At 41.8% G+C, this 12947-nt stretch overlaps 1 protein-coding gene across 34 annotated transcripts in view; it reads right to left on the bottom strand.

The window, feature by feature from the left end:
- The window catches only part of JAZF1 (JAZF zinc finger 1), a 304972-nt gene that overhangs the window by 127071 nt on the left and 164954 nt on the right, over positions 1–12947 (bottom strand). For 22 of the 34 annotated variants that reach the window (XM_036327767.1, XM_036327789.1, XM_036327772.1 and 19 more), the window contains one exon: positions 8344–8416. In XM_036327767.1, coding sequence (XP_036183660.1) covers positions 8344–8416 — 73 coding nt within the window. Of the gene's footprint in view, positions 1–8343; positions 8417–8604; positions 8742–9857; positions 10067–11347; positions 11760–12947 lie in introns of those variants that run through there. The other 12 variants (XM_036327778.1, XM_036327781.1, XM_036327782.1 and 9 more) reach the window with 7 other exon arrangements.

Genomic DNA, 12947 nt, shown 5'->3' with positions numbered 1-12947 from the left:
AGCCTTCAGTCTGGGGCTGGAGCACACAGCAGAACTTCAGATCTGGTGGACAAAGAAGGGAAAGAGAAACGCATGTCTTGTACTGTAATAAATATGACTGCTCTCCGAAGACCACAAACAGGTGGTTTCATGAAAAAAGAAAAAAGAAAAAAAAGCTTACTGCCTTTAGATTGAAAAAAAAATCAAATGTTCAGGCTTGTTTGTATAAAATAAATAAAAGGCCAGTGCACACTTGGCTAATTACAGCATTTTTTATGAGGCTATGACAGACTATAATCTGGCAAAAATGAGTCCAACTGAAACAGCAAGAGTGAGGGTTTGGGGGAATTAGCTGAGGTTTTGGAGTGGGAATAAAAGTGGGAAAGAGGAAGAAAGCTTTCATTAAGCAGTTCACATTTTGGTAGGAGGATTGAAAAAAAACACACAAAAAACAACCCAGCATCCAGACTGATTTTATTTTCATTCAAAACAACCTCTTCTTTAGCATATTTTTCCTTTAGGTTCTTGAACACATTTATAATGACTGCTTTAAAGTCTTTGTTTCCTAAATCTAACATCAGGGGAGGGTCTCTATTGACTGCTTTTTTGCCTCTCATTTAAGGGTTAGATTTTCCCGTGTCTTTCATGTCTAGTAATTTTTTACTGTACATTAGACATATTTTCATCGGATTCATTCCTGTGAAGACTAGTGGTTTTTGTTCTAGCAGGCAGTTCAGTTTCAGGCTGATCATGTTGAACCTGTGTCAGCCTCGATTTATACTTTATTTGGTCAAATCTGCGGAAAGCCCAAAGTGTTTTCCACGACCTTCTAATTTGTTAGGATTCACCTCCAAACTCTGTCTCCTCTGAAACTCTTATGGGGCCTTGGTTTTAGGTGTTGTTAGGGTGTCTCTAGAGCAAGCAACCCTCTAGGACAGACTTCTTATTTCTAATTTGAGGTCTTTTAGTATCTCATTTGGAAGATTAGGGTATTAAGTTGTTTTCATGCGGGCTGAGCTGGAATGCAATGCCTACCAGCACCACTTGACCACTGGTCTCACTGTTTCATCCTCACCCCTGTTGCTACTGCTCTTTGGTAAGACTCAGTCTCACCCTGAACAGGTATAGTCCACCCTCAGCCATGGACTCACGAAGGACCCCCATACAAACTTCAATGGCCCCTTTCTGCACCGACGCCTCATCACCAATGCCCCTGTGCCACCTTACTTGCTCCAGCTCTGCCTTCTCTCCCTCAGCTCATGGGACTGCTCTGCCTGAACTCCAGCTCACTCTCCTGCAAGAAGGAAACTGTCCTCAGGGAGTGAGTCCAGTGACCACAGAACTCATCTCCCACGCTTCCATTGTTTTGGGGATCTCAGTCTTGTGCTGCCTGCTTCTTATCCTGAGCCTGAAACCCATTATCTCATACTTCTGTCCAGTCCTTTATGGTGGAAGAACTAGTGATGGCCAATGCACTTGGATAGTAGAGGCTCCTGGATTCTCACAGAAGTGTCCCTAGGGTTCCTAGAATCACTTATTTATTCACTGTCCCACAAATTCATTTACACTCAGAGAAAAGGGCGACTTTGCATGAACAGAATAGGAAGAATAAAAAGACCTATTACTTCTATACCATTATGTCACAGGCATGGTTAGAGGTGCTTTATATGCACTAATTGATTTAATACAGTGAGGAAGATATTGCTATTAACAGAGATGAAGAAGCACAGGCCGAGACTTGCCAACTTGCTCACATAGTTTGTAAAGAGCAGAGACAAGACTCAGCTAAACGGGCTGATTCCCGAGGCCATACTATTGCCTTCTTTCTCAAAGAGAGAAGAGAATTACATTGCAGTTGGGGGGTAAACAGCGATGGTTTCTAAGCCAAAAAAAAAAAAAAAAAAGCCAGCTAGGTGCCCCGGCAAGTCATGAGAAGTAAATGGGTTCCTTATTAAAAGTGTAGAAATTAATGGAGTTAGCAAAGGCACAATTTTGTCCTCCTCCTCCCCAGTTGACCATGAGAAAAAAAAGAGAGCATTCTGTATTTGGATCAGAAACAGCATAGAAAGCTGTCCTGAACAAAAGGCTCCAGGGTTCCTCAGGGGAGCCGAGGATGTAGGTGGAAGTGATAATTCTAGCAATGCCTGACCCGTATATGTGGAACTAATCCCATCAGATGCTTCAGGAAAAGGTGCTCTGGGATCAGGTACATATAAGAATTATATTATCCCTCTGGAGATCAGCATAGGAGAGGATCTGATAATCTCGTGGTAAAGAAACCTTTTTTACTTAACCCTGGATTTCCCAAACTTAATCAACCAAAGAACCCTTCTGTGAGTAACTCAGTTGTGTGTGTGTGTGTGTGCGCACATATGCATGTGTGAAACTGGCAAATACCCCTTGGAATTACTGTTCTCTGAAATCCATTTCAGAATTTGCTGTTTAACTTTAATAGCAAACACTAGACTAAATAAAAATCCATTTCTAGGAGGTCAAACCTAACTGCTATTGTGCCAAGCAGTGCAGGGAATTTGAGTAGAGCTGTCGTTTAGGTATAAAGACTATTATATTTTTATTAGTTAGTAAATGACAAGGATTGGGTACAAGAAGGTACCGACTTGTGCCTAGACATGATATTCCTTCACAGCTTATCTACAAAAATGCTATATATATTTAAAAAATTTAAAGTTAATTGGGAAACTTCGATTTATATTATTTTAACAAAAACAGTTTGTAGAGAAGATAGTATAATTGATAGCCATGACAATGTATGTTATATCTTTAAATTGTCACAGTTATTCATTTCTAGGGTATCACAAGCTATTAATTCTCTATCTTGTCACCTGAACTACACTATAATAACCTGAAGGAAATATCCAGATGTAAGCCAGGGCTTGGCATCAGCTTTCTTATGGAGGCTCAGCTGACTTCACCCTGCAGCTCCCCTAGCACCTTGAGAAGTGGTGGAGGGAGTTTCCTGTGTGCCCCCGGCTTTGCCCTTTCTTTCCTCCTGATTTAAGGTGCTAAGGCGTCCTTTCCCTCTACAGCCAAGGCCTGCTAAGCTGGATGTGCCTTGCACACTCATCTCCTGGTGGCATTATGTCATTTAGGAGTTACCGGTCACCTCTCATAACATTTTTAGCTTCTCCTGTCTCCTACTGTTTCATTTTATTAGGCGCTACCCTCCAATTATTTACAGCCTGGGAATTACTCTTATTTTTGTATGTGTTCCCTCTGTCCAACTGTCTTATCCAATTTTTCCATTGGTTTTCCAAATTCTCCTCTTACTTTTCCAAACTAGTACTTTCCTCTCTGATAGCCCAACGAGTCAGGCTACACAATGATTAGAAGCACAGATCCTAGAGCCTGATGGGGCAGATTTGAACCCAGTACATCCCCCCTCCGCCCTGAACTAGGGCAAGTTATTTAACTTGACTGTCAACGTCTGCACCTGTAAAATGGAGATCATCATAGCACAAGGTGTAAAAGTATTATTTTCGCTTTTCCTAGTATTATTTCTTCCATATTCTCGCATTCAAAATCTTCTAGTTTTTCTTCTTGTCTTTTACACTTTATTTTCCAGATGCATAAATAATATACAGACTAAACAATTAAATTTCCCATTACACAGACTTGTCATTGTTCCTCACATCACAGAATTAGCAGAACTTCCTATCCTTACAATTTATATCCATCTTTTTTTTTCTCTGCAGAATTATTCCCACAACCTTCACTAATTCATTCAGTCTCCCTCATTCTCATTAAACTATTTCTGTTTTAAATGTGTGCAGGTATTGTAACAGATCTATTTTTGAAGGAATTAAAGGTTTGTTCGACACATTATTGCCGGGGTCCAACCCCAGCAGGTCCAGGGGTCCCCAAAGGTGTGGACGGAGTCGGCGAAGAAGGAATGACATGGAGATAGCATTCAGTTGATCAGCAGCCTAGCCAGGATCTCTAGCCAAGTTCTGGTCAGGATCTCCAGCGAAGTTCTGGTTAGGATCTCCAGCCAGGTTCTGTGTCCATGTTCTCTTGCTAGGTTCTCCAGGCAGGTTCTGTAGCCATATTCCCTCGCTAGGTTCTCCAGCCAGGTTCAGTCACCAGGTTCTAGTCAGGTTCTCTTGCCAATTTCTGTAGTCAGGTTCAGTCCAGGATCTTTTGCCATGTTCTCTCCAGCGAAGTTCTTCTGTCTCTAGGTTCTGAGTAGGTTCTGTGTTCTTCGTTCTGTCTTCTTCTGGTTCTGTATTCTAAGTTCTGTCTCTTGCTGTCTTATTACATCTGTATTTATACCAGTTGATTCAATCCTATCAATCTCTATTACAAAGGTTAGGGCGTTTCTTATCTCCATTCCAGGGAGTAAAGATTATGTAGCTTAAGCATGATTGTTCGTAGTTAAAGTGATTAATTACCCACCTGGCACTTAGTTAAGAGGTTTTATTCCCTCCCTAACTTCAGGGGAAAATCCCTACCTGGGGAAACAACCTTTCTCAGAGACCTTGGTTAAAACACATAGTGCCAAGAAGGTGAGCAAACATATTAAGAACAGTATGCCATATATGCCAGGTCCCTTGAAACAGCAAGCATGGACCGGCTCCCGGCACATTATGTTCAAGAGAGTGAAGCAACATTAAATAGACATAAATAAAGGATCCAATTTCTACTCAATTCTTTTCATAATCCAAAAAGGTAGCTCCATTTTAAGGATCCAAACTCTGTTGATTACAGTCAATGTTATTGCCAAAGAAAGTTTCGTCTCAATTTTGACACATCCAAAAGTCCATTAGAGTTGGACAAATGGATATATGAGCAGCGAAATATTAATTCTTTTCCTGCCTTCACTGGTCAGCAAAATTAGACTTTATTTTCCCCTGAGGTTTAAGAAAAAAAATCTTTTACTTGTTCAATTTTTTTATAGTCCTCCTTTCTGCTGTAGTCAGGATATTGCTGTTAAGCAGACTTCCTTTCTCGTTTTAACCCACATTGGTCTCTTCATGAATCCATACTGGCTTCGTGACGTCCAAGGCATCCCTTTTGTAACAAAGGCCCTAATGATTCCTTTTAAGCAGATATTCCCTCTGGCCAGACGTGGCTTCCTCCATGCTGCTGCCTGTTGCTCTGCCCTCTTCCATTTACTAGGTGTTTATTTACCATCTACAAACAAACATCCAGAGGGTCTACCATGTGTTAAGTACCATGTTATGAATGTGGCACTGTCCAGAAAGGGTTCCCAAGAGAGGAGGGTTGTTAGCAACCTGGGCAACCTTCCATACACGGTCCCCTTCACCTAGAAGTCACTAGTAAAAGTGTCAATCTCCATACACTAGTCTACTTTATCAGCTAAGATGGCATGTGGTAAGTCCTCTGATTTCTCAGGCCTCTAAATACAGTGATGTGATGGGTTCAAGATGCATCCTCTCCAGACCCAAATTCTAGTTTATAGCAAATATAGAAAATGGAGGAACTCACTAAATGACATCTTCAGGAAGACAATCAAAAGAAAACCCGGGAGGAAGGAGCCTCAGGTGGGACACCTGACCCTTCTCCGGTCGCTGTCAATTGAAGGGACTGTGCCAGGTTAAAAGAAACGAGGGAAAAACATGTAGGTGCAATGCAGTGTTCTGGGTTGGACACTGGATGAGACAGACAACTGTAAAGGATTTGTTTGTTTTATCCGGGAAAATCTAAATATGATCTGAGTTAGATATAGATTACATTCAAGTGTACTGAAATGGAGAGATCAATGACTACAGAGTAGGTTGCAAAACCGTTTTCCCCCCCAAATATATATACAAATAAATACACAAATAAATACAAAGGTAAAGACTGTGATAAATGTTAGTTTATATTAGTTCATTAGAGGAAGGCACGTTAAGAAAGACATTTGAACTGAAACATAAAGAGTAAGTGGGAGCTGACTAGCTGTCATAAATGATGAGAGAGGATCACTGACTGATTGCCTCCTGCACGCTCCCTACTGGGGATCGAGCCTGCAACCCGGGCATGTGCCCTTGACTGGAATCGAACCTAGGACCCTTCAGTCCACAGGCTGATGCTCTATCCACTGAGCCAAACCAGCTAGGGCCAAATATATTTTTATTGATTTCAGAGAGGGAGAGAGATAGAAACATCAATGATAAGAGAGAATCATTGATTGGCTGCCTCCTGCCTGCCCCCTACTGGGGGTTGAGCCAGCAACCTGGGTAAGTGCCCTGATAGGGAATTGAACTGTGACTTCCTGGTTCATAGGTCAACGCTCAACCACTGAACCATGTTTTCTTGTGTTGTTTTTTTTTTAATAACCTGAAATGTGTTAAGGTATTATTAGTAGTGATAGCTGGGTGGTGGGAATGTGACGTTTTAATTAAAAAAATTTTTTTGTTTGATTATACTTTATAATTTTCTACAATGCTGTAATAATGCTGTATGGCTATAATAATAAAAGATTATTTTAAAAAATGACTCATTTTCTCCCAGAAGACTCATCCAAGAAATCTCACACCCACTGATTACGCTAACTCTCTAGGATTCAGGCATATTCCACTGCACAGTTTATGCTAAATTATCATCCTTGAGTCAAGTTCTTTGGTAGTGTTTTGTATGTGGCCCTGGTCCCTATTCGACTTCTTGTGTATCCCAAATCACACCTGGCAGAGTATTTATTCTTTTAAGAATATTCTTTAAAATATTTTTTTTATTGATTTCAGAGAGGAAGGGAGAGGGAGAGAGAGATAGAAATATCAATGATGAGAGAGAATCATTGATCAGCTGCCTCCTGCATGCCACCTACTGGGGATCAAGCCCACAACCTGGTTCATAGGTCAACGCTCAACCACTGAACCATGTTTTCTTGACTGGAATCGAACCCAGGACCCTTCAGTCTGCAGTTTGACACTCTATCCACTGAGCCAAACCGGCTAGGGCCAGAGTATGTATTTCTTTAGTGAGTATAACACCTGTGTAATGAATAGATCCTTGCTGCCATCATGGTTGACAATTTAAGCAGGAAGAATGAACGTGAAAACCTCATAGATTCTTATTAGAACAAGGCTTGGTATCACATGAATTTGTATATATCCAGGTAACATATTTTACCTAAAACACAATAGCCTCATCATTAAAAAGTTCTACCTAATACCACAGTTAATCTATAAGCCTATTTATCCCATCCTTCACTATAACTAGGCTAATTAACATTCACATAATTCTAATGTATAATTAAAGACTTTTCCAAACCATGCTAATCACTGGAAATAACACATATACATCTTTATTTGTACCTGATGTGATTTTAAAGGTGTTCTACTTTAAACATCTCAAAAATTATGGGTCATGATAAACTATAGATCTTTTCTCTCACTTTCAGGGAAAGCTGATAAGTAGGAAGCACAAAACAGATATGCAAATAGATGCTTATGCTAATGAATCCTTTAAAAACACGCTTCATAAAAGAACTTGACACAGCTCAGTCAACTCCGAAGCTCTCTCTAGACAAGACTGAAGCGAGTTTTCTAAAAAGGCATTAAAATGAAACAGTACAAGTAACTCATTCCCAGCTTTCCACTTCAGACCCTGACCCTCAGCTCTGGTACCAATGACTGCCAACACACGCTTTGTTGTATATAAACAAGGGAGAGTCAATAGAAAGTCATGCACTGAATTACGAGCAGAGTTTGTCGTTCCCATTAAAAACCAGTTTGCTTGTGCTTTGCTTTTCTCTCTTCAGGGGTGTGAGTTTTCTTTACCCAAGCTGATTTCAGGTTCTCTCCAGAAATCACTGTCTCCTTAAATTATCTGAGTTGGCTGAAACACCAAGTCCTCTTTCAGACTTGATAGGTCAAGTTCTAACTGTTCTCCAAACTCGTGCTCACATGTTCACTTTCAGTAAACACTCACAATAGTTCAGTTGCTGACAACGTTTTTACTCAAAGATGAGCTTCTACTAAATAGCTTTCTGATACTGAATTATTTCAATGTGTTATATCCTGATATGTTCTGATACTCCAACAATGTCCTAATTCATAAAATGCCTCTTCACCCCAGCGTTTAAAAGTTTCCCTCAAACATAAATCCATTAATCTCCCAGACTGCCCTATGAAGTCCAAAGAGTATATTCGAACTCTGCATACAAAATAGTTCCCGAATGAGCTTATAAATCAGTCGTTTTCAGCCATATGCACAGAGAACTAACTACCTCCTGCATCTCCCCAACAGAGACACAAGAACATTCCATATAAAGGTTGATTTTCAATCCTCTCCTGTAAATATTTTAAAACTGAAAACATTGTTTCTACTGTCAGACGTTACAGTGAAAAAAATAAGCATGTGGCAGATATGAGGTTGCTATAAATTCTGTAAACGGCTTACCTATTAATGTAACTGAGGGCAACATAGGTTGGCTGCTGTAATTCTTGTTTTTCTAAAACACGTGGATCTGTATCTGTAATAAAAAACACAATTATGATTTTCAGCTTTTGCATCAGAATATATGAGCCTACCTAACATAAACTAATAAAGGCTAGACAGAGAAAAAAATTAATTTACTAGTAGTATACCTCTTTTTAAAGAAAACTATGCAAAGCCCAATCGTTTGTCCATTCATTCGCAAATAACAAGATATTGCATTACTTTTCAAGGGAATTCCAAACATCAACAGTGATAAAATGTCCATCTGTCACGCAAACTCTTGCACAATCCCCCTCATAAATATTGGTTTTCACTGCTCACGGTTACAATGTTGGCATGGTTTTCGGTGGTTAATCGGCCTAAGAAAGAAAGTCTCTGTTAATTATGCTCACTTCAAGGCTGGAACAAATTAGTTGCCATTGGAAAGAGCCATCAATTTGAAAATGTACGGGGCATTGTTCTTGTTTGCTGAGCACGTTTCTGGATTGGGATTCACGTTCCGGAGGGCAGCTCTTCAACGTTCTAATTGTAGAATGAGTTTATTATATCTTCTCTAGGCTCTCGATCAGAAATCCTCACACTGGTTTGGAATCCACAAACACCACATTCTTCAGAGGGGCTTTTCCTCTCCAAGACACAGAATTCAACGCCAGAGCAGCCTCTGGAAGGCTGCTTCTCACAGCACCAAAAAACACACACAAACAAACCACCAAAACACCCGCACTGCTAAATATGCAAACACAATTGTTTATGCAGTAAGATTGGAGGAAGAGGAGTGCATTTTTGTTTTCTCAGAAAAAGGTTCAGACATTGCGCACAGATTTCTTTTCATTTTAACCTCCTTTAAAACCATCGCATTGTTATAACTCTTCCAGCTGCACTTGGCAGTCACACCTGCTTTGATGTAACGACAGATGTTGTTTCCAGCACCTTGGTACAGGAAGTGTTTCCTGCACGCGGTAGAAGATCCACCCATTAACTCCAAAAGGCGTTAACAGGGGATGGGCAGGGGTGCAGGCACAGTGGCGAGGAGCACGGGGGCAAAAGGATAGCATGAAAATCAATCGACAAGGCTTCCCACTGGCAGATTAAAACTGGACAGCGGTGGCAAACTTATTCCTGGTGTGCTAATCACGTCACGTTCACTTGACTCTTTCTCCTCTGCCAAGAATTTCTGGGACATTCTATTCACAAACCCTGCTTTCTGGGTCTTTGCCATTGTAGGTCCTTGAAAGCCAAGTTCTGAAACAAGAGACAAAGATTCTCTGAATGGCTCCTTCAAGTCGGATCTCAAGGGTTTGACAGCACAAGTGAGGACAGAGAGTAAGTCAGCATTTGCTCTCCTACAACGGTCACGCTGTAGCTGAGACTGTCTGCAGGTCACTGGTCTAGAACTCCCCCCGTGGTTCTCCAAATACACGGACAACAACCACTCTTCAAGGGAAACCTGGTTTTCAAACACAGCCCATACTCACACTCATCTGCTTGCTGTGGCCCCAAAGTATGTCCACATTTCGGAGAGGAACGCTTTGTGCACTTCACTCGTGCTCACTGGAGAGGAGGCAGTGGACAATGCTCACCAGGGAAAGGTGTTTTATTCCTAAAAACGGTCCATTGGAATGCTGGGCAGGCCATGTGTGCAGATGGTGACTGACAGACCAATCCTGCAAGCTCTTTCTAGGTGCTTAACGAAGTGAGGCACGAGAGATTGGAGAGAGAAGCCAGGAAGACGAAGAGAACGGAGAACGATGAGAAAGAACAGGGTGATGATTGCAAATGTCTGTGCGGAAAACATCTCAAAAACTCACAAAACCATTTTGCTTCAAGTTTAGGAACAGATGATCGAGATGCTTAGCTTTTGAGACGGGGCCTGAACCTGAGTCATTAAAACTCATTCTTTCAGAGAGACATCTGGTGTGTTATTTTGAAAGAAAAGAACTTCGTTCTGAATCTAAAATGTGTGTATATAAAGGGGAAAGAGTTAAGAGGCCAATTGACATTTTTATGTCCTCCACTTTTGCCTTTATTTTTGTAACTGATGCCCAGTATAACAGTATTCCCACAAAGCATCTTTTAAAGCTTTCCTTTGCTTCCAAATTATATAATTTTTGAAATATTTTCAATATTACCTTCATAAGCTACCTTTACTTTTTCTTTTATTAGTTTGTATGTGTAGATGTACACACACAATTTGTATTACTCTCTTTTAAAAATATGTTTTTATTACTTTTTTTTTTTTTAAGAGAGGAAGGGAGGGGACAGAGAGACAGAAACATCAACCACTGCCTCCTACATGCCCCCTACTGGGGATCAAGCCAGCAACCTGGACATTTGCCATAACCAGGAATCGAACCAGTGACTTCTTGGTTCATGGGTCGATGTTCAACCACTGAACCGGGCTGTATTACTCTTTTCTTCTTCACATTTCAGTACCTCTCTGGAAAAGTGGAAGAAAGTATCTTATGTCCAAACAAAATGCTGTTGGCCATTGACATTCACACAAACTTGTAATATTGCTTCCCAAAGAATCAAGAATGTTTGCCTTCTATTTGCAAAGCAGGGTTTTGAAATGTTTTCTTACTTTGTTTCACCACCTTCCATTACCTGGACTTAAGCTCACATGCCCTGAAATTATGAATGGTGAAATGGACTTCCAGAAGCTTCTAAATGCCACCCTATCCATGACAAAAAGGCTGCCTGGAAGCACCTCAGGCAGGATTCTCCTCTTCGTCTAGGATGCAGACCCTGGTACCTGACAGGAAAGCAGAACTTCCAGAGAGACGCCCATCAGGCCTAAAATATCATGTCCACATCTGATGCTTCCTTGGGCAACCTTTTGAACATCCATTAATGCTTCGAGTTCTTAAAACGAAAGGAGATCCTTGGTGCCCATAAGTCAGGAGAAGCTGCTTGGAGCCTCCTCACACGCTTCCTGGCTGACTGGTTCGAGGTAACCCTGACTCACCACTTTATGGACTGAATTATGCACGTTACCAGCATGAACTGAGAATAGCACTACTCACTGGATATGACCAAATTCAGTAAGGACATCCATATGCTATGTGCCACACCACTGAGCACTTCTTCACTTTAAGTTGCTGCAAAAAGAAATGCGATATGAATTGCGCTGGCTGCCACACACAACCTCCCAGATAGTTCTCCTGCTTGTTTGTTTACGATGCCAATAAAAATATGAAACTGGAACATTGGCTGCTATTGCCCAGAGATATAATCCGCCTCCCGTAGATGGGCTGTGGGATAGAAACACTTGGATTTCCATGGCCACGTGATGCTCCTTAGGTTGGCAACTGGCAAGGATGCAAGCGTTTCTGTAAGTGGCTGCCGTCTTCAGCCACACATCGGCTCGGCCACTTTCCTATACTGAAAAGAGAAGGAAGAGAAACCAACCTTTTCAGCAGGGCGGGGTATAGCCAAAAGACACACTGAGAGGTTACTGTTTTCTGCCTCACACCACCTCTTGCACACTCACAGAGTTCAAGTTCACCGAGGGCTAAGAGAATTCAAATATTAAAATGGATTTGAAAACACCCAAGGGATAAAAACCTATGGGCTTGCTTCAAAGTTTCTGAAACACAGTGTCCTCTCAACGAGACTCCTTCCTGCAGAGCTAAGCCTCGTCTATCGTTCCCGCCTGGTCTATTGTTGCCGCCTGGTCTATTGTTCCCGCCTGGTCTATTGTTCCCGCCTGGTCTATTGTTCCCGCCTTGCACAGAAACAGGCAATGAGTGGAAGCTCCCATAACTTCCAGTGGCGAAGAAAAAAGCCAGGACGCTGACAGCAATAAGAAAGGTCGACATTCAGACCCTTCTCAATAGAAATTCTGTTTCTTTGTTATGGGGTGGGGCCACAACATTAGTAACAAAGAAACAGAATTTCCGGAGAATGAGGCCCAGAAATCAGGATTTGAAAAAGATTACCAGGTGATTCTACTGTGCAGCCAAGGTTGAGAACCACTGCTTTAGCTGGTCTACATTGCTGGAATTTCAAATACGTGAAATTCCTTATAATAAGAAAGTCGAGCCCCGCTGGTATGGCTCAGTGGTTGAGCATGATCCATGAGCCAGGAGGTCACTGTTCAATTCCTGGTCAGGGCACTTGCCTGGATTGCAGGCTGGATCCCTGATGCTGGGTGTGCAGCAGGCAGCCAATCAATGATTCTCTCTCATCATTGATGTTTCTATCCTGCCCCCTCCCTTCCTCTCTCTGAAATCAATATTAATAAAAAAAAAAAAAAGAGCAATAGTACCTCTCAACGACATTGACAAGGTCTCTGTCAGCAGTGAGCTATTCGCAGGCTGGGAGGCCGCAGTGAGGGGCAGATGCGATGTCACGCACCCTGGGAAGGCCTTCTCTAAGTGTGCATGGCAATCGTGGGAAGCCTGGGAGGCCGTGGGTGGGGAGCAGCGGGCCATTTACAGCTGGAAGGCCCTGGAGAGGCAAAGGCCCACCCAGCCAGCAGAGTGATTTTGAAGATCTGGGCTGGATACACCGCTTTTCCTTGGACTCACTCGGTAATAATTAATGGGCGCGGTCTGGTCACGGCC

This window comes from Myotis myotis, unplaced genomic scaffold (genome assembly GCF_014108235.1).
Source record: "Myotis myotis isolate mMyoMyo1 unplaced genomic scaffold, mMyoMyo1.p scaffold_m19_p_11, whole genome shotgun sequence".
NCBI classification, from domain to species: domain Eukaryota; kingdom Metazoa; phylum Chordata; class Mammalia; order Chiroptera; family Vespertilionidae; genus Myotis; species Myotis myotis.
This window is presented reverse-complemented; position numbering and strand designations above follow the sequence as displayed.